This window comes from Nomascus leucogenys, chromosome 12, assembly GCF_006542625.1.
Source record: "Nomascus leucogenys isolate Asia chromosome 12, Asia_NLE_v1, whole genome shotgun sequence".
Classification (NCBI taxonomy): domain Eukaryota; kingdom Metazoa; phylum Chordata; class Mammalia; order Primates; family Hylobatidae; genus Nomascus; species Nomascus leucogenys.
Window position 1 is genome coordinate 90288786 of NC_044392.1, and position 26453 is coordinate 90315238.

Consider the following 26453-nt stretch of genomic DNA (forward strand, 5'->3'; position numbering starts at 1 on the left):
CTTCTTGCTTCAAAGATTTCAATACCATAGGCCTAAGGAACTGCAGCAAAAATAAAATACAACATGAATATAGTTGCCTATTAACAAATCAAAATAATAATGATGTGAATGAAGTATATTTTAATTGTGATGTAACATTGCTATCTCAAGTAATCTTTAGGATCATGAGGAGGGTAGGAATTAAAGATAGATTTTTATGAATGCTTGTGCTAGCTTGATAAAAAGCCATTAGATATATATTAATTGACAATTATGAGGAGTTTTAAATTTTGGATTCTTTTTCAAGTTTATTTAAGGAAAATAGTATCAACAAATGTAAGATTATAAAGAGACAAAAACGTAGACCTCCAGTATGGAGGACGATACGGTACTGGACACCTGCACGGTATTATGTGGTGCATTCTGTCTGCTGACTCTTAAGTGCACTCTGGTACCGAGCTAAAGGGGCCTCTCAGTCAGTATGGGTGTGCAGAGGTTGTGTTGGGTAGTCCTGCCTCTCAGCTTATGTTACTTACTTGAGTTTTCATTTTTTATTTTTCTTTGAAAAGCCATAGAATGCTCTCTCAGAAAATTCCTTTCCCAAAACAAATTTGAGTGAAAACTCTCAGAGCCAAAAACATTAAAAACAAACAACAACAACAAACTCAGATCATTTTTCTTGCTTAGCAATATGTAGTTTCACATTTTAATTACTCTATATTCTTATTAATTTGATACTTTTTAATGGTAGATATATTTCAAATAATATGTAAAGTAACTCTAGATGATTACATTCTCAACCCTTTTAAGGGAAATGTGCCATTCCATTTAATTGGGATATTATCTAAATAATCATGAGATTGTTCATCTACGTAGTTTAAACTTTAAAACTTTCTTTAGTCTTTGAGTGTCTTTTTTTCCTCTGAAACTTCGCAGTTCTAGGATGTCATAGGTGATAACAACTTTGGTTCTTACTTGTTACAGACCCAGTTATACATGCATCTGACAAACTACTCCGTGAACAAGCATAATGAGCGTTTTGAACGGGATGAAACTGAGAACAAAGGCAGCAAACGTTCCATCAAATGGTTTACAGAATTCCTTCAAGCAAATCAACATGATGTTGCTAAGTTTTGGAGTGATATTTCAGTAAGATTATGCCATTCCACAATTATAACAGTCTTTCCTCAGCAATGATTTGAAGCATCATCAGGCCATGAAAGTTCATTAAGAGTTGATTGAACTTGGTTCCCTATAATTGAGAGGACCAGAGAGAAAAAAATCAGATCATTACACAGCCACACACGCTGCTTAACAACAGCAATGTATTCTGAGAAATGCATCCTTGGGTGATTTTGTCATTATGCAGACATCACAGATTGTACTTACACAAACCTAGAATAGGAATAGCCCACTACACACCTAGGCTATCATATAGCCTGTATATGGTGTAGCCTGTGGCTCCTAGTCTACAAACCTGTACAAAACATTACTGTACTAGGCCGGACACAGTGGCTCACACCTGTAATCCCACCACTTTGGGAGGCTGAGGCAGGCGGATCACTTGAGGTCAGGAGTTCAAGACCAGCCTGGCCAACATGGTGAAACCCTGTCTCTACCAAAAATATAAAAAATTAGCCGGATGTGGTGGCACGCTCCTGTAATCCCAGCTACTCAGCGGGCTGAGGCAGGAGAATTGCTTGAACCCAGGAGGCGTAGGTTGCAGTGAGCCAAGATTGTGCCACTACACTCCAGCCTGGGCAACAGAGCAAGATTTGGTCTCAAAAAAAAAAAAAAAATTACTGTACTGAATAGTGTAGGCGATTGTAATACAATGGTAAAGATTGTATATCTAAACATAGAAAAGGTACACTAAAATACAGTATTATAATCTTATGTGACCCCTGTTGAATATGCTATGCATTGTACACCAAAATACTGTTATGTGGCACACGACTCTATTTATGCTTTGTTTATTTTGTTTGTTGACATTTTTACCTTACTTTCTATATCACAGGCCATAAATCCAAAGGTCCTTAGGTGTCAGACAAGTAAGAAGGAGTGAAGTGGTCTCTGGATAGAAGAAACTAGGATGTTCTGCGAACTGTGATAATTTGAAAGTCAGGAGAGGTCTGAAGGAGGTAGCCACCACTCAGCACCAGCTTATTGGTGCCAGTGATATTTCAGGCCCAGTGGGGCTCATTCTTCTAATTTGTTGATAAATTACCTGTAAATGACATAAATGACATAAATGATTTTAAATGTTGGCAATGGACTCAAAAATTTTAAAAATGTTGGGACTCTGACAAACAAAAATGTCATCTGGATTTGGTCAGATATCCACCAATTTGTTAACTTTCAGTTAGAGCTTCCTGAGAGATGAAATGCATGTAAATGAGAAATTGGATCATAACAATGCTGCATTTATTTGTTTATGTAATTATTTTCTCAAGGTCAATTTTGTGGAAATTCCAAAAACCATTCTAATGACAGTTTACTATCATAGCGAGTCAGAAGCATCAAAATGGTAAAATTCATTAATTTTGGACCATAGTTCATTGATGGAAGATCATATTATCATCCATCTGATGATAATTCAATGAATTGGTCTATTGCTCAGTGGGACCAAGAAAGTTTTATATACCCTCTGGCATTCTTTCTTTTTCTGTACACATTTGTAACCCTCATTTGGATTTGGCTCTTTGGGGACATGTTTGTGAAAAGGTGGAACCTGTTGGGCTGCTTTGGTGAGGCATGTGTAGAGAGAATCAGGGAGAATAATGAGGGTCATTAGCTTTACATGTATTGGTTTTAAGTGGCGTTTTCCTACACAACTGAATTAAGAGAAGGTAAACAAGCAAGACTAATACTAATGAGAGGATATGGAAATTAACTTTCTGTTAGAACGTTAAGTATAATTTTTAGATATGACCCAAACATAGCCAATGTGGGCCTATTAAGCTCTGACACATTTGATGGTCTTGTCTATAGGTGGGTAAATTTTGCATCATTCTTGGCTATGTTAGTTAGAATGCATATTAATCATCTATAAACAATCAGTTAATAAATCTAGCTTTTTCAAATACTTTTATTTTAATTATCTTGTCAAACACCTGTCTGCATTTATGTAATTATTTGAAAATTGGCTGTCTTTATTAAGAATTGGTATACTTTATATAGATAAGTGTTTAAGGTGAATCAATGGGCTAATATAAAAAGAGAATGACAGGAGGAGGTGAAGAAAGCAATTATGCAGTAAATTTTTATCTTAATGTCTTAGTTTACGAATTCCCTGAATTTAATTTATAACTTATTTTTCATAACGTCTTTTTGGGGGGCAATTTCTCTAAAAGGTAACTATCAATATATAAAAAGCAGCATTGATCAATACCTTCCGTGAAGAACAGAGCTGTGTACTTTTGGTCTGGTCAATAATAAAAATCAGTAGAAAATCAAGCCATGGAGATTAAAAATGAGTATAATCATTAAAAAAAAACTATCCTTACTGCTTTTTGTATACCTAAGGTATAAATCTACAAATCACATTTTAAAGCAGTGATATTATGTTGTAAATTCTCAAAAACAGTAGTGGAATTTCATTTGTGTTTGTTTATATGACTCCTCATTTTCACATCTACTGAAAACTTGCCTTTACAATCTAAAAGCGGGTTATTTTCTATGTAGCAGAAACACAGATTTGTAATTCAGGGTCTATTGATTAATAATCAGTCCCCACCCCATCCCTCAGCCCGTACTGTTCCATGCAGATACTTATCAGTCAAAGTTTTAACTTTTTCTGCTCTCAAGTGGTTTCAGTAATATTGGTGAAGATTTATATAAAGTGGCTTTTTGTGTTTTATTTTACATGCTATGGTGCTGTCATGAATTTGTTAACCTTGAACAAATTTTTTTGAAAACAGCCTCTCATGGGACATCTGATACTTATTCCCAAATATGAACTGGATTTTGGTTCTGGGTAACAGTGAGGTTAACTTCTGTCTTCCCTTTTATCACCCATATAATAAATATTGTTCCACCAGGTAGTGGAATATTTGAGTCTAACCTGATATATGAGGTGGAATTCTAGAGGAATGATAGAATAACAGTAACAATAATAGTACTCTGGGCACTATGCTAAGAGTTTTACGTGGAATCTCATTTTTTTCTTACATTAACCTTTTGCAGATTATATTTAGGAAAAATGAGACAAAGTTTGAGCAACATGACTGAGGTTGCACAGCTAACAAGTTACAAAGCCAGGAAGAAACACAAGAAGCCTATTTTAGAGCCAGGTTCTTAACTGTCTTTTTCTATTGCCTATACCTGTAGAGAGGCAGTTAAAATGACAGTGTCTTCTGAGCAAAAATAAATGAGACAGCTTTTCTCCTACAGCTTATTCTGAAACTTCAGTAAAACAACTTTTTAAAAATTAGGGTTAATAACTCACCCTAGTAGTATTATGTGTTTTCTCTCAGAAAATATTGAGAGCCAATCTTTTAATTGATAACGCTCTTCTCAGATAAAACTTACACACTACAAAATCATCACTGAATAAAGAAACTCAACTCTCATAGATTTTGTCTTCCAGCACTTTCAGCCTTTATCTAAGTGGAGTTTCTATACTGGTGTTTGTGAAATAATTTACTCTCCTTGGAATTTTTCCTTCCTATCACCCTCATCTTTTCTGGATGGGGCTAGCGTATGCTCCTACCTTACTTGTTTTTAACATATAGAAACCATATTTATCAGCTTTGTTTTACTTGTTTACAAACAAGTTACTTGGATTTACTTGGATATCTACTAAATGCCAGCTACTATTGTAGGCACTGGGAATGGTGTTATAAATAAGTCAGAGAAGGACCCTGCTGTAATGTAAAAAGAAAAATATCAACTGGTTATATGCTGTGTGTAGTGGTACAGTAAGAAATGAAGGGTGGTTGCTTTTAACTTGAGGGTTAGGAAGGCCTCTCTGAATGTCTAAGAGCCAGACTTGGGAATATAGGGGAAAGAGTATTTCACAAGAGGGAACAGCTAATGCAAAGGACTTAAGATAAGAAGAAGTGTCACTTACTTGAGGAACCCAAAGCAAGTGTGAGGAGTGCAGTGGGCAGGGGTAAGAGTGAAGAATGAAGTCAGAGCAGTGGCAGGGGCTAGATGCCACAGAGCTTTGTAAACTTGGCCAGGCTGCCAGTTTGTGGGCCGCGGTTATATTTGCACATATGAAATGAGACACAAAGGCATTTTCACCTCTTTTATCACAATCTTATAGGAATTGGTGGTAAAGACCCTGATTGTAGCAGAACCTCATGTCCTGCATGCGTATCGAATGTGTAGACCTGGTCAACCTCCAGGAAGCGAAAGTGTCTGCTTTGAAGTCCTGGGATTTGATATATTGTTGGATAGAAAACTAAAGCCATGGCTTCTGGAGGTAAGGCATTCTTTAAGAAAAAAAGAAGAGTTATTACTGTCCTTATGTATTAAAATAAATGCTTTAAAAATGTGTACTTAACACAGTTGTCTCATTAACTGTCCAGAATGAAGCCTGAATGGAATAAGTGGGAAGAAGAGGATAAAAATTCAGGGACTAGAACAGTTCTAAGAATGAATCACAGTGTTTGATATTACTTTTCCCAAATTAGCATCAAGTGAATTTCTAGGCCAGGTATTTGGGATTGAAGTATGGAGGTGCTTTTACTGATTTGTTGCTTTACTTGCTCTACTATTTTCTCAGCCTCCTCCCTTCTACCATGTTGTGAGTTCTGGATAGCGTCTCTCCTCTCTGTGGGTGCCTGGGCTTCAGGATCTTGCCTTCAGTGTGTCTCCCCTTCAAACTCTCCGAGAGGCTCCAATTGGTTCACTAATCAGTATTCAGTATCCGATACCCCAGGTGGTAAATTTCTCCTTTAAGGCCGTGTTATATACCTGGGGCTTCCCTCAGGGAGACTGTCAACTGTATGCCTTCAGGTTTGCTGCCAGTCCCTGGTAGGGTGAGAGTTACCATTATTTTTCTTTGATGATAAAAGGTCATGTAACACATACAGAATAGTAAAGAGGAGAAAGTAAAAATTATCTCTGTTGACAATTTTTATATTTTTTCCTGCTAGTTATATTTATATTACCCAGAAGAAACCTTAGAAGTCACGTGGTCTGGAAGATCCCATCCAGCAGTTCCCTTTAAGCTCCTTGATCTGGGTTTACACACCTTCTCGTGGCTGCTTAAATACCATGTTTTGGAAACTTAATCAGGAACATATTGCTATAGAAGATGTAGTCAACCACTACCTTTCATTTTAAATCAAGTATCTCTCTTTTTGTTAGTGATTTATAAGTTAGAAGTTGTGTGTATAATATCAAGGTTTGCATAAGCAAATTGAATGAGTGGTAGGTGAGATGAAGATACTAAAATACATTTCAAAGAAATGACACTTCTCTAATTTGAGGGCCAAAGATTTTGTGTGTGTGCTTGTGTGTGTGTGTGTGTGTGTGTGCCTGTGTGTGGTCACATCTACTTTAAATAATAACATGTATTGTGTCTCCAAGGAAATGCAGTTCTCTCTGTTGGATGTTCAGAGTTTGCTCCAGCCTGGGTCTTAGAGATAAGATAAATGTGAGGAGTTTTACTTATCCTTTGCTTCCTCCGTTCCTTGGATATGAAAACACTTGACTATGCACTATGGACCATTCATCTTGCTAAGGCCTGAAGTTTTCTTTAGATTTCTTCCTTTTTCTGCAGCAGTCCTTTCCTGTTCTTAGCTATATTGTCTTCTGCCCCTGTTACTTTTCTTTTGTCATTGATGGAGTGGGGAAAAAGTGAAGGCACATGCATAAGGAGGATAGTAGGAAATAATGACTTTATAGATATCTTAGTTACCTTTTTAGAAAAAACATTTCCTTCACTAGAGCTTTCCATTAGCTTGCTAAGTCAGAATTGACTGAATGGTTGAATTCTGGATTTTAAAATATTCAAAATAACCATTGTTTGCATGAATGTTTCTTCAGTCTTTACTCTTTCCTTCATTGTTTCTAGATCAATCAGAACCAATAAAACACTCCACAATAACCAAGAGCTGTGGATAATGAACATTTGTTATATTAAAACAGTTAAAAGAATTTTTAATCTTGCCTTGTGTTTTGCTCCCTGCTGATATTTTAGTGGGTCTAATATACATTGTTAAAAGCCTTTTGGCGCCATCAAGTGGAATGAGGTAGAAGGTGCTTTTGGGTATGTGATAACTTTTAGTTAGCCAGAATAATTTCAGGGACTGATTGCTAGTGGCAGAATTGCACAAATTTTCATAAGTAGAAAAAATTTTTTAGGAAAAACATGGAAATTGGGTGGAGTATGAAGATACCATCAATAGTTTAAGTACTCTTAAACAGGAACCTAGTAAGTTATAGTCATTGTGTTAGGTGGTGGGGATACAAGAAGACAGAATACTTGCGCTGGTGTAGCCATTATTCAGATGTGCATTTTATGGTAATAGTTATAAATACTAGTAGGTAAAAGGGAAATGACAAAAACAATAGCATGATTAATATCTCTGTGTACCTGTGTGTATTGGAGAGTTAAAAAAAATCTTTGCAGAAGAAACACCTGAGCAAAGTTTGTAGGGCTACAGAAGGGTGGGGTAGGGGCTGGGGGCTGAGAGAGATAAAGCAGGGGTGGGGAAAGGCTGTGACGCAGAGGGAACAGCACTAACTTAGGAGCACAGAAGCTATTATGGATACTTTAATTTGTGGAAAAAGTGATTGTTTGTTTTGATAAAACTTTTTAGGACAGTTGAAAATAGTGTTTACTAATTTAATATATTTTATAATAATTTTCATTTTTTAATGCATTTACAAGCTGTTGAATTTTGAGACTTTAACATCTATGTTTTGTCTGTTTTAGAATTGGGGTAGGAAATGAGAACCAAATAAATCATCTCATTATAAAGGAGAATTTTGGCTGGATGGAACACTAATTTTTAGTTTCTTCTGTCAGCCATCCCTGGTTTTTCTTTTATTTTTTTCTTTACCTTTCTCATAAAACGTAAAAAAAAAAAAACAAGAACAACCCTGAATGAAAACCTAAATTGAAAAAGGTTTCCTGCCTTTCCACGTATTATTAATAGTTTATCTTGTGTGGGTATACCTCTTCACAGACCAATTTATCTTATAGTAGAGAGAAAAATTTGAAATAGGTAAGGAGAGAGAGAGAGATTGAGATCTGAGATGGCTTCAGTACCATCCTGGAGGAGGGATATGCCTGGCACAGTTCCACACTGAAATTTGGAATGGAAACTCTGAGGAATTCTATAAAGACAGATAACATTCCAATGTACCACTGACTCATCAGTTCTTTAATGTCTGGTTTATTTTATAACCCTGTCACATATAGTGGCAACGCTGTCATTAATTGTATTATAAACTCCAGAAATTTGAATTAGTATGGTTGAAACTTTTCTCCCATAAAATTTTTGCAACCTACTCATCTGACAAAGGGCTAATATCCAGAATCTATAATGAACTCAAACAAATTTACAAGAAAAAAACAAACAACCCCATCAAAAAGTGGGCAGAGGACATGAACAGACACTTCTCAAAAGAAGACATTTATGCAGCCAGAAAACACATGAAGAAATGCTCATCATCACTGGCCATCAGAGAAATGCAAATCAAAACCACAGTGAGATACCATCTCACACCAGTTAGAATGGCCATCATTAAAAAATCAGGAAACAACAGGTGCTGGAGAGGATGTGGAGAAATAGGAACACTTTTACACTGTTGGTGGGACTGTAAACTAGTTCAACCATTGTGGAAGTCAGTGTGGCGATTCCTCAGGGATCTCGAACTAGAAATACCATTTGACCCAGCCATCCCATTACTGGGTATATACCCAAAGGACTATAAATCATGCTGCTATAAAGACACATGCACACGTATGTTTATTGCGGCACTATTCACAATAGCAAAGAGTTGGAACCAACCCAAATGTCCAACAACGATAGACTGGATTAAGAAAATGTGGCACATATACACCATGGAATACTATGCAGCCATAAAAAATGATGAGTTCGTGTCCTTTGTAGGGACATGGATGAAACTGGAAAACATCATTCTCAGTAAACTATCGCAAGGACAAAAAACCAAACACCGCATGTTCTCACTCATAGGTGGGAATTGAACAATGAGAACTCATGGACACAGGAAGGGGAACATCACACTCCGGGGACTGTTGTGGGGTGGGGGGAGGGGGGAGGGACAGCATTAGGAGATACACCTAATGCTAAATGACGAGTTAATGGGTGCAGGAAATCAACATGGCACATGGATACATATGTAACAAACCTGCACATTGTGCACATGTACCCTAAAACCCTAAAGTATAATAAAAAAAAAATATATATATATATATTACTTTACATTTTCTTTGCACTTGTAAAAGGAAATGCTTAGAGCTTTCGTAATAGATTAATAAACTCCCTTTCTCAAATTGACCTATAATAAATGGGTGTTATTGCTGTTTTCAAGCTATTTCCTTCTCCTTGAGACTGTATCACAAATAAAGGAATGTGTCCATCACCTTCTAAATCAGAAATCAACAAAGGAATCAAAATACAACATGGCGTATCTCTCTAAAAGGAGTACCATGCGTCCATCAAAATGATGGCATGATGAAAGATTTTCATGATACATTATTAAGAGAAAAGCTTGGAATGTAAAATAAAGTATGGTTAGTATAGACATGCATTTGGAAGGTAAAATGAATATTTTAAATATGTATACATAGACAATATCTGGAATACTATCTACCAAACGGTTAACACGACACTTAACTGTTAAGTAGTGGGATTACAGGTAATCTTTTGTTATTTGTTTTCCTTCTTTTTACTTATTTTTCTGAGGTGAACCTGTGACACATTTCTAATTAAAGATGTTGGATTCCTGGGTAATTTCTTGATTATAATGTGATATTTCTTCAGGTGCAAGTTGTGGAATGCATGCTTTCAATTGTTTTGTCTCTTGTGGTGACAGGTGTGTATAACTGTGACTAGTAGCATACATACATATATTTGAGATAGCCTAAGGGATTAGTTGGTGGTCAAGAAGCTAAGCTGTTGTGTTGAACTCAGCAGTGTTCTAACCAACTGATTTAACTGATTAAGAAATGTTCTTAAACATCAGCTATTCCAGTTATATTTTTATAACAATGACAATAGTAACAAGACTCAACAAAGACAAAAACAAACACTCCAGCTCTTTTATTTTTCATCTTAATGAATTCCTGAAGATCTGAGGCAGTGAAAAGGGAGCACTGATAGTTTCCATATTTTAAATATATAGATGTATATAATTATTACTGTGTTGATATAATTATTACTGTGTTGGTAACATGAATATCACTATTTCCTTTTTGTTAGGCTAAATCACTTTTAACTTTCCTAAACTTAAAAAACCTAAATTGCATGGGGTAATGGAGAGAGTGGAATGGAGGGAGAGGCCAGCTTATACTGACAGTAAAGCTCCTGAACTAAGGCAGCCGTGGGAAGGAGATGGTGCTAATAGTCAATGCCTTGCAATTTGTTGACCTAGGGTGATGCGGAATGGAGATGTGGCAATAACAACTGGGCCGTCTACCATGTAAAGCTTTGAGGTTTATTGTAGAGTTGTTCTACTGGCTAGAGATCCCACATTGGATTAACAAGTATGTATTGAATACTTATTCACCTTCCAATATTGTCTTCTTTGTAAATTTCAGATTAACCGAGCCCCAAGCTTTGGAACTGATCAGAAAATAGACTATGATGTAAAAAGGGGAGTGCTGCTAAATGCATTGAAGCTACTAAACATAAGGTAAGGTAAAATATTTTCTTTATCTTTTGGACATTTATCTCCACATTTGACATAATCATTTGTACATAAAATTGGCTTTTCAGAATAGTATTTTTTATTTTTATATTTTGTAATTTTCATTTTTTGATTCCATCCATTTTGTATTTTTCATTTCTTGGTTCCATCCATTTTGTATTTTTCATTTCTTGATTCCATCTATTCTTTAAACTCATATAGTTAAAAAAAAAATCTTTCCCCCCTACTCCTGTATACTGCTTTCCCTGCTTCCCAGGCAACAGTCTGTACCTGCAGTAAATCAGGTTAAATTTCAATGTAGGTATAATTATTTAATATAGAGTACAAGATTAAATTGGTAAGTACTTTAAGAGACCCTCTAGATTATCTTCCTCATCTTATAAGAAGAAACTAAAGCACAAAGAGTTCATTCAAGAAATTAAAAAAAAATCTCAAACATGGATTTTCTAACTTTCTCTCCAGAGGTCTTCCCATTACATCATGCTCCCTATGTAAATAAAAAAGAGAGGCATTTGTTCAGTGAGAGTTAACTTTTCCATTTGGAGAGGCAAGTAAAATTTGAGAAAAGACTTGGCTAGTAGGGATGTAGGGCTGGTTGCAGTGTACATGATCGTGGGATTCAAATATGTGAAATGCTGTTATGTGGGAAAAGCTTTTGGCTCATTACAAAATGAATTTTTTAGATGTTTGACTGAAACACTTCCTGAAATAGTGAGTTACGTGTTATTAGAAGTGTTCCAACAGAGCTTAGAGTATTGGATTAAAGGGCCTCTGAGGTGATTTAAGCTCAGTGATTTTATGATTTCAATTTATTTATCATTCAAGAGTTCTGGCAGAGTTATGGTATGCTTCCAAGCAATTTTAAAATTTAAGATGTTTCCAAACAATATGCCTATACATGTTTTTTGCATGAAAGTTTACTATTATTATTTAAATAAGCCTTGTGTTTAGTTTTTTTGTTGTGTGTGCATGTCTTTTGACTTTGCCATTTATGGTATCAATTCAGGACATTATCTGTGGGTGTTTTTGGTGTTTTTAAAAGTGAGGTATGTATAGTTTAAGCAGTCAAAAATTTCTAGACCTAAAACTAAGGGAAAGTAGAAATTCATTTTCTTTATCTTAGTGTTGTTCCACAGAGAATTTAGCACAGTTCTTAACGTTTGGAGCATATGCTAATGAGGCTTATGTTTCAGAAGTGCCTTCTTCCTCCAGCTGGGTGGAGAGCTCCATGGGTGCATGTGTTAGACTTGAGTTTCACTGGGAACATCACAGTAACTTAAGCAGGAACTAAGAACACTAGGAAAATTATTGTCTATTTATTAAATAGAATTAATTTTCATATGGAGTGCTTTAATTTTGGACAGAACGAATTGTTCTGTGAATCCAGAAATCCCCTACTTACATTAATTTTAATCAAACTATTGGGAATGATCTTCCTTTCATTGTGTTATCTTTCTGCTCAAGAACCTAAATAGAGTTCTGTTTACCAACAGAAGCCTAAGCTTCTAATATAACTTAACCTTAGCTGTTCTATCTTATTTCCTGTTTCTCTCCAACCCAAACTGTTTTAGTTAGGCTGATTGCCTCATTATTTTTCTCACATAGCTTGCCCATTCTCACTGATTATTTATTCTGTTCTCTACTCTGAATGCCTTTCCTTATTGCCTGTGACTCAAATCCCATCTTTTATTATGAAGTCTTCCTTTTGACCAAAATGAATCTTTCCTTTCTTGGACCTCTAGAAGGAATTTTTGTCTGCATAGTATATGGCTTATCACTTTGTTTACTCTCTTATCCTCTGTGGTGTTTTACCTGGGCACAGCTGGTTTTTCTTTTCAATTAGATTTAAGCTCCTTGAAGTTGAAGAGTACATACTTTTACATGCTTCACAGTGCTTAGTACAGTGCTTTGCTTATAGTATGACCTTCAGGTTCATTTTGTAAACATAGGCTTTTAGTCTCAAGGAAATTCGGAAGAATATAAATTGTTCAGGATATTCCGTCACAACTGCTGTGAAAACAGAATTTCACATGGAGGGCATTAGAATTGATCCTTTTTTTTTTACTTGGATGACAGAATGCAATTTGAGTACAGATTCAAATAATTTTTTAAAACATTAGGCTTGGGGTCCTCAGAGACAAGAAAACATGAAAAGGGTTATATGTAGAACAAGTAAAAGTTCTTTTTTCTCTAATAAAAGGAAAATCCAGTCATTCTGTGATGGTGTTACTGGGTTAATAAGAAGAATCTTTTTCCTCCATAAGTATTCTATTACAATCATTAAAATAGAACCTAGAAAAGACATTCACAATCCCATGAGCCCTTGGGTCTGAAATACTTGTTAATTAGATTAAATTAAATTAAGTTAAATTGCCTATCTGTCCCTTATTTACGACTAATTCATGGGCTACAGGCTTGCAGCATGAGCATTTAATGCTACCCTACTATTGAACATTTAGCCTCACTGGCCTTCTCTGACACTGGTCTCTGAGTTTACTTAACTTTGAGCATTCCTTAGTCTTCTCTTATGATTTCTCTTACTTTCTGCTCCCTACCCGTTGTTTTCTCACTGTATTCTTGCCTCAGCCCTCTTTTCTCCTGTGTCAGTCTTACTCCCTTTTGTGGCATCATTTTTGAGTGTAACATGTATGTAGCAATATAGATTGGAGTACCTCTCACTAGATTTGCCCCACTCTGGAGCTCTAGTCCAGCATTTGCAGCTCTCTGCTGACCATGTACCCTGGATGCCCTGGTCCAATAGATACTCGATAAACATGTAGTGAGTGAGTGAGTGAGTAAGTAAATAAATAAATAAATGAATGAATGGATAGTGTTCTGTTAACACTTAAATTCAATATTGCCAAAGTTGAATTATTTTCTCCTTCAATCATCTTCCTCTTGGGTTTATTATTTTTTTTCTCTGCTAACAATATCAAATACCTCCAACCCACAAAGGTTAAACCTAATCACTCATGTATATTTACTGGATTTTTTTTTTTTTGAGAGAGTCCCAAAAAAGCCTGGAGTGCAATGGCGCACTCTTGGTTCACTGTAACCTCCACCTCCCAGGTTCAAGCGATTCTCCTGTCTCAGCCTCCTGAGTAGCTGGGATTACAGGCGCCTGCCAGCACTCCCGGCTAATTTTTGTATTTTTAGTAGAGACGGGGTTTCGCCATGTTGAGCAGGCTGGTGTTGAACTCCTGATCTCAGGTGATCCACCTGCCTTGGCCTCCCAAAGTGCTGAGATTACAGGTGTAAGCCACCGTGCCCGGCCTACTGGACATTTTTAAAGAGCCTATGATTTGCTAGAAGCTAGAGATACAAAAATGAATAAAATTTCCCCACCTTAAGTAGCTCAGTTGTTAAAAGGGAGATATATATGCTCATAGATAAGTACAATACAATGTAATTATCCATTTTGCTTTGCTAAAGTTAATGGCAAAACGATTCAGCTGAAAGTCCAGGCTAGAAAGCTGGGAGTTATACTTAACTTTATTATGAATCTACTGAATCCTGTCAAATTTCTGACTATCACTTTATTTCTCCATCTCCTCTCCAAGGTTGAAAACTTCTTATCTTTCTCCTGGGCTATTTTATTGGCTTCCTTCCTGCTTCCAGCACTAACCTCCATCCCATTTTGCATCTTCCATTCTGTTGTTCTGCAAATCATTCAACAACCATTTATTTCGAGTCCACTACCACTGCAATAGGTACTGGGAGTTCAGTGCCTCCTATGATTCCTAGGCTTCTGGGTTGGATGACTTGTCTGATGATGTGCCATTCATTGGGATGAAGATTATAGGTGAGAAAGAGGCTTAGAAAAGTAATGGGGGAAGATAGAAAGAAAAAGATGATTCAGTTTCAAACATGCTAATTTTGGGATGCTTTGAGACAATGTTAACTGGAAAATTTGATATACAGGGCCCCAGGAGACAGAGATATCTATTTGATTGATATTCATGTATAGATTGCCCTTGAACCTAATGGACGAGATCACACAGTCGGACTGTGTTTTGAGAAGAAGGGCAGGGACAGAACCCTGAGGGATGCCAGTATCAGAAGAGAGATTTATAAGCTCTGACACTCTGATCAGATTGTTTCCACATTGTCAGATAAAGTTTAAACTCCTTAGAATTATGTACAAGGCACTTTTTGATATTTATATTATATACAAGGCACTTTTTGATATTTATATTATATACAAGGCACTTTTTGAGCTGGCCCTTAACATCTCTTTCCAACCTGATTGTTTCTTGTTCTTTTTCCTTTGCCTTGGAAATGACTTTTCTAAGAACTCTTTTGTGGTACAGTTTCAAATTTCTGTAGCTTTGCACTTGTTCTCATTTAATATTTGTTCACCTTTGTCTTTTTGGTGAAGGCCAACTGATTTTTTTAAATTGTGGTAAAATACACTTAACATAGTATTTACCATTTTAACCATTTTTAGGTGTATAATTCAGTGACATCAAGTACTTCACATTGTTGTGCAACTAACACCACCATCCATCTTCGGAACTCTTCTAATCCTGCAAAAGTGAAACTGTGTACCCATTAAACACTAATTCCGCATTCCTCCCTCTCCCCAGTCCCTGGAAACCATCACTGTATTTTGTGTCTCTATGAATTTGAGTGTCCTACTCTCGGTATCTCATAAGAGTGGAATCATATGTATTTGTCCCTTTGTTACTGGCTTAAAGTAACTGGGATAATGTTTTCAAGTTCTTCAATGTTGCATCATGTGTCAGAATTTCCTCCTTTTTAAGGCCGAATAACATTCTATTGTATGTATATGAATACCACATATTTTGTCGGCACATTCATAAAACCTAGCTCAAGCCTGACATTCTATTTGAAGCCTTTGCTGAGGCAAAATGGTTTACTTATTCCTTTGTGCTATCATCATACTTCCCCCCACATTTCAAATAGTACTCATCATACTCTGTGTTTTTGTTTATATGCCATTGCTCCCACTTCCTTTATTTGGTCAGCTCCTTGAGGGTAATGGCCCTGTCAGGTTCTCTTTGTATCCCCAGGGCCATATCTGGAATTAACAAATAGTGAGTACTAAATAAAATTTGAGTTGGAAGACAATGGTATGGGGAGGGCATTCCATTCAACTACTTGTAGAAAGATGAAGTGAGACAAAGCAAAACAAGCTCATAGAACTTCTAGTGGTTCTACATTCCTGGAGTATACAGCACGTGAAGCAAGTGATCAGAGAAATCCCTTGGATGGAATTATAGGGTAATAAGTAGTGGAAAAGACTCAAGAAAGTGGTAAACTAAATTGCTTAGGTCAGTATATGGATATAGTTGAATGGAAAATGCTAATTAAAATGCTAAATGAATGGTGATCTTTTTGGGCTTTGGTTAGATTTTTATTCTGGCCTGTGATGTAAGTACTGAGAGTCATTAGTGCTGATTTATGCCTGTGAATATTCATAGAAATGCAAATAGTTTTTAGAATGACAATATTCCTAAAGGCCAGAAAGTGGGAACGTTCCTTTATACAAAAAAATGTCTCAGGGTAGTTGGATTTTCTTTGTTTCTTAATGTGTCTGAAGGAACTTCTGTGTGCTTATTTTTGTTATTCTTCTTTGTGTGTGTTCAAACTGTGTATAAGTATCCTTGTCTATGAGTGTTTTGTTTGCTGTAGATATTCATATAGATCTATGTTTATTTCTTTCATAGAATACTCATCATATCATCTTTCTTTCTTTTCACTTCTTCTTAATTTTTCATTCCTTTTTTTTGCTTCCTCTATTTTTTTCTCTTGTGGATTGTTTAGTCTTTGTTCCTCTCTATTCCTCCTTTCATTTCTATTTCCTTTTCCTGTCTTCTTTTTCTTTTAAACTGAATGCTATATAGAAATGATCATGCTAGATAAAACGGACAAATTTTATCCATTTTAAATGGATATATGATAATATATTCATTGATATATGATAGAATGATAAAATGATTGCTCTAGATATAATAAAATGAAAAAAAATCAAAATTTAAAGAGTTACCTAAACCATGGCATTTCCTTTACCCTTAATTAGGGAAACTCAGAGCCAAATTTGTATTCATCATTGAAAATGCCAGTGGACTCACTAAAATCAGAAGTCTTGGTGTCATCACAAGTTCATCTCTCTTTCTTATTCTTCATATTGAATTAGTCACCAGAGCATATCCATTCTTCCTCCAAAATATTACTCTAAACTTACCCTTTTTCTCTAATCCCTTTGTTGCTCCCCCTGTTCCAAGCCCTCATACTTTATATTTGTTAATGAAATAGCATCTCATCTTAACTTCCTGCTTCTTTTCTCATCTACTTCTAAGCCACTGTATATACTACCAAGAGCGTAATCTTTAACATATGCAAATATAATTATGCCCTCTTTTAAAAAATTTATGTCGGCCGGGCGTGGTGGCTCACGCCTGTAATCCCAGCACTTTGGGAGGCCGAGGCAGGCGGATCATGAGGTCAGGAGATCGAGACCATCCTGGCTAACACGGTGAAACCCCGTCTCTACTAAAAATACAAAAAATTAGCTGGGCAAGGTGGTGGGCGCCTGTAGTCCCAGCTACTCGGGAGGCTGAGGCAGGAGAATGGCGTGATCCCTGGGGGGCAGAGCTTGCAGTGAGTCAAGATCGCGCCACTGCACTCCAGCCTGGGCAACAGAGCGAGACTCCGTCTCAAAAAAAAAAAAATTATGTCCTCCTTCATTGTGTAAAGTTAAATTTGAGGCTCAATAACCTAGTATTCAAGCCCATGTGAGAAGCTGAGTTTCTTGCATTCACCCAGAGCTCCAGTAATCCTGAATGACTTGCAGTTTTCTGGATGTGTTTATTTATTTTCTCAAATTATTCCTTTTACCTGACCACCTGTTGACCTCTTGCCACTCAAGCCTGAATGTTGTCATGAAAGAGAATGGATCAGTTTCCTAACATGTCAAGTTGTGATGGTACATACTTGAGGCAAAAGAACACTCTTTATTGTTTAGGGCCTTGGACTCATATTCTTAATGCAATCTCATGATGAATTAAATGAGGCAATATGTAAACGTAAGCACTTCTTTTACCTCTGCACTGGAAGCTAGCCAGATGGCCTTCTTGTCTCCTTTCCTTTGGTTTACACTCTTATTTGGGCCCTACCAGCCTAATGACAATAGAAGCATGGAAATGTAAGCTTAAGGATAGAACTTTCTGTTTTGTTTTTGTTTTCTGTTTTTGTTTGTTTGTTTGTTTGCCCTAAAGGTGAGGGCAGAATCGGCCTTGCTTTTCCTTTTTTCCTGGAGTACACCCTGTTCCTGCTAGGTCTTTCAATGATGGTATGGTAGAGTTTTAAGTTGGAGGGGCTGGAGAGAAAAATGCTCGGGCTTGTGTTATCTCACCAGCTACGTGGCAGGGAAGAGAGAGAAAGTGGTTTAGAGGAAAATAATCCCAAAACAGGACTTTTCCTTAAAAATCAGAGAGTTATAAGTAAATTTTCATAATTGAGTAAAAAACGAGAAGGATTATGCAGATGTTTTTAAATAAATGATGATTGTTAGGCTGAGATTTCGGTCAGAAATGAAAATGTATTAAAGAGTGGTCAGTATAAATGGAATTGGGTTGAAGAAGGAGAAGAGAACCATTACATATTAAGTACCTATTAATGTTACCACAAATTAATCTTATAAGAACTCAAGGAGGAAACAGTATTGCTGACATTTTAGACGGGGAAACTATATCCAAACTAGGCAGTTAATTGACCAGCCCAAGATTGTATAGTGGTAAATTGTTGGGGCAAAATGTGAAACTAGGTCTCTCTGATCCTCTAAAACATGCACTGTTTCCATTTTGTCTCTGTATCTTCAGAATTTCTGTTTACCATATCTATTGCCAGAGTGCCATATTTGAGGTATGGTTAGATGAATATAATGTAAGTGAATATATAAGTTTAATAAACATTGATTCTGAGCTTCACTATGTCTCCTGTTCTGCAAATTCTCCTCACAGGGATAAGATCAGAACTTGTTCGAGTTCTAGAATATGGTCTTATGTTTTATATTTTAGGACCAGTGACAAAAGGAGAAACTTGGCCAAACAAAAAGCTGAGGCTCAAAGAAGGCTCTATGGTCAAAATTCAATTAAAAGGCTCTTACCAGGCTCCTCAGACTGGGAACAGCAGAGACACCAGTTGGAGAGGCGGAAAGAAGAGCTGGTATGAAAGTTTTAAGAAAGTACCCACAATTTAAATTGCATAATTCACTTGTCAGATTTTATTTGTAAAATTTTTCTCATTTCCAGAAAGAGAGACTCGCTCAAGTACGAAAGCAGATCTCACGAGAAGAACATGAAAATCGACATATGGGGAATTATAGGTAACTGTGCTGCTATTTTTGTATAGATTGAAAAAATGAAGTATCAAAGCAATGATTCTTCATGTTTTAATCTTGTGTGCTTATTTTAAGCATTTTTCTTTCATTCCAAGCAAGTGCTTTTTGCTTACTGTCTTTCAGAAAGAAAGGTAGTCAGCAAGGAGATGGTTCAGCCTTGACAGCGCTCCTGCTAGCCAGCCTCTGGGTGGTTGTAGGAGGTCTTTTTAACCCGCTGTTATCCTGTGACTATATTTAGTTATAATGTGGTCTTTTAAAAAAAATCAGAGTTCAGGTCTATTGGTATTCTTCCTGCCAATCCATGGTGGTTACTGTACTTTTTCAGGAACTAGGCAAATAATGAAAATGTTTGAAGGAGTTAAGTATGAGACAGTGGAGAGGGATGTGGGCTATGTTAAACTGGAACCCTTCCACAATATCACCCTTGACAGATTCAAACCCCCCTACCCCACCCAGCTCATTGTGTTCTTGGAAAGATTGCCCACTTTCCAACTTTTGACATTGCCTGAGCAGGATAAAGGAATGTGTGAGGGCATTCTTGCACTCATGGTAAGGTGTTCTTTCATGGCCTTAACACCAACAACAGTAGTGATGAGAACACATTCCTCCCACTCTACTTCTACCCACTTCTCTCTACTAGAGAGGCAAATTCCATCACTACAAAAGAGATCCTCAGAACCACTGTCTACATTTTTGTATACTTCAGTAACCATACTAAGTAAAAAACTCCTGCAGTATCCCTTATTACCTGAACACTCTCCTATAAAGTTCAATATTTATCCAATTTGCCCAATCACCATTCTTCCTCAACCATTTCCCCCCAACTAAACCCTTTTACTGTACCTTCTGGAACTGCATTGTTTAATGCTAATTCTCTAGATAAACTTTATTTGTGGATTTGTGCCACTATTAATGAATAGACTGAAAATCTTCATGAAGTTCTAAAAATACTCTTGTGCAATCATTAAAGTTTTGAAAGAATTTCATCAATTAGTGTCCAGTCAGCAAATACTCACATTAGAAAGTTACTAAGTGAATTTATTAGGCCAGTTATCAGTTTTCTGTCTGGAGGTTTAATATTTAATATTATTTTGCACTAATCAGTATAGAAATGCTTATACCTGGCAATGTGACTAGTATAGAATAGGTAGTGAAGGATTATCTATGGAGTTGATATTAACTATTGAGCTACGACAGCTTCTTTTTAAAAAATTGGTTTATCTGATTTTGTTGTAGACGAATTTATCCTCCTGAAGATAAAGCACTACTTGAAAAGTATGAAAATTTGTTAGCTGTTGCCTTTCAGACCTTCCTTTCAGGAAGAGCAGCTTCATTCCAGCGAGAGTTGAATAATCCTTTGAAAAGGATGAAGGTAAGAGAATGAAAGTTTTATATAGAGAAAAAGGAATAAAGCTAAACAATATGTCTTTACAGACAAGACACGTTGGTCCGACATATAAAAACATTTTACTTTTAAGATACGCTTTCCTCAAGCTTTTTATTTTAACAGTTGGTAACATTTCATGATGAACCAACTTACTTCATAAATAAGATATCTACCAAGACAAATTATGGAGTAGAGAATTGTGATATTATGTTGTAATATCAATATATTATAATAACATGTCTTCTTACATAGATGTGTATATGTAACTGGATAAAGAAACCCATGGAATTAACCTAGTGGTTTGTAGCATTCTTATTTTTTGGATTATAACAAACATTATATAGTACTTTTTCTTGATGCTACGTAGATCTGGCATATGAGAGGAAGTAAATGAAACACACACACACACACATTCTAATCTGTACACCTTAGTAACAGGTCTATCAGTTTTCTATTACAGCGTAACAAACCACTTCATTTATTTGCTCATTACTCTGCAATCGTGGCTGGGCACAGTTGAGTGGTTCTTCTGCTTGTCTTTCCTGGGGTGAATCATAGAGTAGCATATATCTGAATGCCCGACTGGGGCTAGAAATCCAGGGTAGCTTCACTCACATGTCTGCTGTGTCAGATAAGATAGCTGGAACATCTGGGAGCTGGCTAGTATCTCTTCCTCCCTACAGAGTCTCTCAGCAAGGTAGTCAGACCTCTCAATATAGTAGCTCAGGAGTCTAAAAGGGAGCATTTCAAGAAGATTCTTTTTATCCTAGTAGGAGCTCTCTATTTTAGACCTGATCTCTGCCTACATATGTCCAGACATGACAGATGACCCCAAAGAAGAAAATGGCCACTCATCTCTGCTCACCTAGGAAGAGCTTGTTCCTCTTTGGAATTTAGTTTCTTTACATTACTTTTTACCTACAGCTTTCTGATGTTTTAGAAAATGATTGTTTAGTTTATCTGGCCTTTTCTGGCTGTTATGATGAAAGTATTATCTGTTATATTTCTCCTAAACAGAAGCAGAACTCCTTGAGTTTCTTTTTGGCTATGTTGTACTGCTATCCATGGAATTCATTGTAAGATTATTATTTAATAAAAAATGTATAATAAGAGTATTTTGGGATTTCAATAGCTAAATTTCCTTAGATTGAGACAAAGAGTAACTTACTTTATACATTTCTACTGCACAGTGAGATTTCTAGTTTCTTCAAAAACCTTTTCTAGAATCCTTTCTTAAATAACTCAATGATACAGTTGATTATACCTCTTTCAGTGTAGCTATTATACTCGTATTGTTCTGACTTGCCTAATATCCACTGGGGTGTATGCTTTTATAAAATTTCCTTTTGATTCAGAATATGACCCTAGAAGAACACAGGAAAGGTGTTAGGGCACTTGTGGCTTTTTGCTACCTTTGATGACTATAGAATGAAAACCTTTATAAAGTTCTAAAAATACTTTTATGCAATCATTAAAATTTTGAGTTTCATTAAATAGTGCCCAGTGCAAATACTCACATTAGAATGTTTCTAAGTGAAACTGGTAGTCCAATTATCAGTTTTCTCTCTGGAGGTTTAATACCATTTTGCACTAATCTGTATAGAAATGATTCATAAACTTAAAATCTGGAAAACAGCATGAACTTTCCAGAAATTTTAGTGTCCAATGGTCTAATGTATTGAAGTATTATACTCTAAGATTTTAATACTATACTGTACTATAAAGATATATTTGTTTAGGATAATTAATACAGAATAGATTTTGGCTATGTATTAATTATAATGCCAGATTTTAGTGAAAGTTTCAAGAGAATTTGCCGTGACCCTTTAATATTTCTCCTTTGTTCTGAGCAATCTTCACTAAATAATTTCAGGAATCCTTGCTCTGCATTATTTTGTGGAGACGAATTAACTTGGAAAAATTCTAGAGTCCATTAGTGGTTGTAATTTTAATTAGAATATTTTTTGAAGGAGGAAGATATTTTGGATCTTCTGGAGCAATGTGAAATTGATGATGAAAAGTTGATGGGAAAAACTACCAAGACTCGAGGACCAAAGGTGCAGTATATCTCTACCTTCCTTACTTACCAAGTAGATGCTACTAGCCCTTGATACTTCTCACTATAAGAAAGACTGGTGCTGCTTTAAAAAAGGAACCACAGGGACTGTGTGCCCAGTGCAGGTAGAGTTTGGAAGATGATGATACCTTACACTCAGGAGTTTTTTTTTGTTTTATTAGTTTCATTTGTCATTTTGGTTATTTTCCTGATGTCAGTGAAAAGACCATCAGGGCCAAAAGGGACCCCGAGCTAGTACTCTTATTCTAAACTAAGTATTAAGTTTGCCTCATACCTCTAGACAGATAATTATCAAATAAATGGGTAACAATATAAATAAGGCAAATCATGAAATCTAGAGACCCTAATTAGAAGCCCCATCTTTTGCTGACCTAGCAACACTGATTTTGTTTTAGTTAAAATAGGTGTAATTCCTAGAAATAAGTAGAAAGCTGTCATGTAGATGACATCTACATGTTCTCCTTTTTTTTTTTTTTTTTTTTTTGATACAGGGTCTCACTCTCATCCAGGTTAAAGTCCAGTGGTATGTTCATACCTCACTGTAGCCTCACACTCCTGAGCTCAAGTGATCCTCCTTCCTCAGCCTCCTGAGTAGCTGGGATTACAGGCACATGCCACCATGCCTGGCTAATTAAAAAAAAAATTCTTCTTCTTCTTTTTTTTTTTTTTTAAAGAGATGGTGTCTCGCTGTGTTGCCAAGGCTGGTCTTGAACCCCTGGTTTCAGGCGATCCTCCTGCCTTGGCCTACCAAAGTGTTGGGATTATAGGCATGAGCCACTGCATCCAGTGCTGTTCTGATATATGTCAAAGTTCTTGCTAGTAGAGTAGGAAAGAGTTGAATTAGAAAAATCTTGGATTTTTTTTTCATTGTTTTCCATTTATATTTCAGAATTACTATGCTATTTCTTTGTCCTTAGACACTTTGTCTTCTATTGTATTTTCTTTTTTTTTAAATTAAGTTCTAGGGTACATGTGCACAACGTGCAGGTTTGTTACATATGTATACATGTGCCATGTTGGTGTGCCGCACCCATTAACTCATCATTTACCATTAGGTATTTCTCCTGATGCTATCCCTCCCCCCTCCCCTCTCCCCCGACCCCACAACAGGCCCCAGTGTGTGATCTTCCCCTTCCTGTGTCCATGTGTTCTCATTGTTCAATTCCCACCTATGAGTGAGAACGTGTGGTGTTTGGTTTTTTGTCCTTGCGATAGTTTGCTGAGAATGATGGTTTCCAGCTTCATCCATGTCCCTACAAAGGACATGAACTCATCATTTTTTATGGCTGCATAGTATTCCATGGTGTATATGTGCCATATTTTCTTAATCTAGTCTATCATTGTTGGATGTTTGGGTTGGTTCCAAGTCTTTGATATTGTGAATAGTGCTGCAATAAACATACGTGTGCATGTGTCTTTATAGCAGCATGATTTATAATCCTTTGGGGATATACCCAGTAATGGGATGGCTGGGTCAAATGGTATTTCTAGCTCTAGATCCCTGAGGAATCGCCACACTGACTTCCACAATGGTTGAACTAGTTTACAGTCCCACCAACAGTGTAAAAGTGTTCCTATTTCTCCACATCCTCTCCAGCACCTGTTATTTCCTGACTTTTTAATGATGGCCATTTTAACTGGTGTGAGATGGTATCTCACTGTGGTTTTGATTTGCATTTCTCTGATGGCCAGTGATGATGAGCATTTTTTCATGTGTTTTTTGGCTGCATAAATGTCTTCTTTTGAGAAGTGTCTGTTCATGTCCTTCGCCCACTTGTTGATGGAGTTGTTTTTTTTTTCTTGTAAATTTGTTTGAGTTCATTGTAGATTCTGGATATTAGCCCTTTGTCAGATGAGTAGATTGCAAAAATTTTCTCCCATTCTCTAGGTTGCCTGTTCACTCTGATGGTAGTTTCTTTTGCTGCGCAGAAGTTCTTTAGTTTAATTAGATCCCATTTGTCAACTTTGGCTCTTGTTGCCATTGCTTTTGTGTTTTAGACATGAAGTCCTTGTCCATGCCTATGTCCTGAATGGTATTGCCTAGGTTTTCTTCTAGGGTTTTTATGGTTTTAGTTCTAACATTTAAATCTTTAATCCATCTTGAATTAATTTTAGTACCAGGTGTAAGGAAGGGATCCAGTTTCAGCTTTCTACATATGGCTAGCCAGTTTTCCCAGCACCATTTATTAAATAGGGAATCCTTTCCCCATTTCTTGTTTTTGTCAGGTTTGTCAAAGATCAGATAGTTACAGGTATGTGGCATTATTTCTGAGGGCTCTGTTCTGTTCCATTGGTCTGTATCTCTGTTTTAGTAACAGTACCATGCTGTTTTGGTTACTGTAGCCTTGTAGTATAGTTTGAAGTTAGGTAGTGTGATGCCTCCAGCTTTGTTCTGTCACATGTTCATGCTTTTCCATGCTTCTGAAATGTCTTCCTACTAAAAAAAAAAGTCATTGGCTTGTTGTTTGAGGCTCCTTCTTATTTCAGCGGAATCACTGTTGCTTGTGTGAAACCTTCCCTCATTTCCCCAGTTAGGCTTAGACCTTCCCTTCTTTCTTTCTCCTGCTGTTCCATAAATAACACTTTTATAGAGCAGTTGTGATAGGTAATTATTTGCATGTTTGCCTCAGTATGAGGTTGCAAGTTCCTGAGGGTAGCAAGTAGATTTTCATCTTTGCATCCTTAGAACCTAGCCAGTGTGTGACACACAGTAGGTTCTCAAAATCCATTAGTTCAATTTGTTAAATATATCCATAAGAACCTCATTGGCTAGTAGAAGAGCAGACAGGTAAATAAAAAACCAGGGAGTAATGTGGCAAGTAGTATAATAAAGGGAGTGTAAAGTGCTACAGCAGCATAGAGAAGAAAGGGATTGGTAGCATGTCGATGGCTTGAGAAAGGTAGTGCTATTAGAACTGGATCTTGAAAAATGAGTAGTGCTCTAAGCATTAAGAGAGGTGGAAGAGGTAGGGCACGGTGGCTCACGCCTCTAATCCCAGCACTTTGGGAGGCCAAGGCAGGCGGATCACGAGGTCAAGAGATTGAGACAATCCTGGCCAACATGGTGAAACCTCATCTCTACTAAAAATACAAAAATTAGCTGGGCATGGTGGCGTGTGCTTGTAGTCCCAGCTACTCAGGAGGCTGAAGCAGGAGAATCACTTGAACCTGGGAGGCGGAGGTTGCAATGAGCCAAGATCACGCCACTGCACTCTGGCCTGGCGACAGAGCAAGACTCTGTCTCACAAAAAAAAAAAAAAAAAAAAAAAAGAGGTGGAAGAACATTGAACATTTAAGGTAGACAGAACATTAAAGGCAAAGATATGGAGTTATGATACTCTATAGGATGTTGTAGAAACATGAAAAGTTTGGTATGACTCAAGTGGAAGGTTCTTGGATAGTGAAATGATACAGGTGAGCCTGGTTAACAGATAAGATACTTATCTGGTGGAGATCTTGGATGTCAGAGACTGTTCCGAATTATGTGCTCTATATTGAGGCATTGTAGAATATGTCATTGATACTTCCTTTGGAAGAAATATATTTTAGAGTATCTGTAAAAGTGAATACTTGCATGAGTCATGGCATCACTTTGGGAAACACTGGGAAGTTTCTAAGCTTTGTATATTAATTATTGCTATTCAGCAAACCAGACAGGAGATATCCTGGAGGCACAGTGTTTCTGGCAGAATGGCAAATGCAGAAGCCTTGAGACAGCTTTATATTGTCTTATATTTTCCTGGGTTTCATTTATATAAGGCTTGTCATCCAAACAAAACTATAACCTCTTG

The 26453-nt window shown here is 36.6% G+C and overlaps 1 protein-coding gene across 1 annotated transcript in view; it reads left to right on the plus strand.

Moving 5' to 3' along the window:
• TTLL7 (tubulin tyrosine ligase like 7) overlaps positions 1-26453 on the plus strand; it is a 136525-nt gene that overhangs the window by 63118 nt on the left and 46954 nt on the right. The window contains exons 8-14 of the mRNA XM_003260247.4: positions 964-1128; positions 5249-5407; positions 10724-10818; positions 18876-19023; positions 19110-19183; positions 20435-20570; positions 22556-22642. Coding sequence (XP_003260295.2) covers positions 964-1128; positions 5249-5407; positions 10724-10818; positions 18876-19023; positions 19110-19183; positions 20435-20570; positions 22556-22642 — 864 coding nt within the window. The remainder of the gene's footprint in view (positions 1-963; positions 1129-5248; positions 5408-10723; positions 10819-18875; positions 19024-19109; positions 19184-20434; positions 20571-22555; positions 22643-26453) is intronic.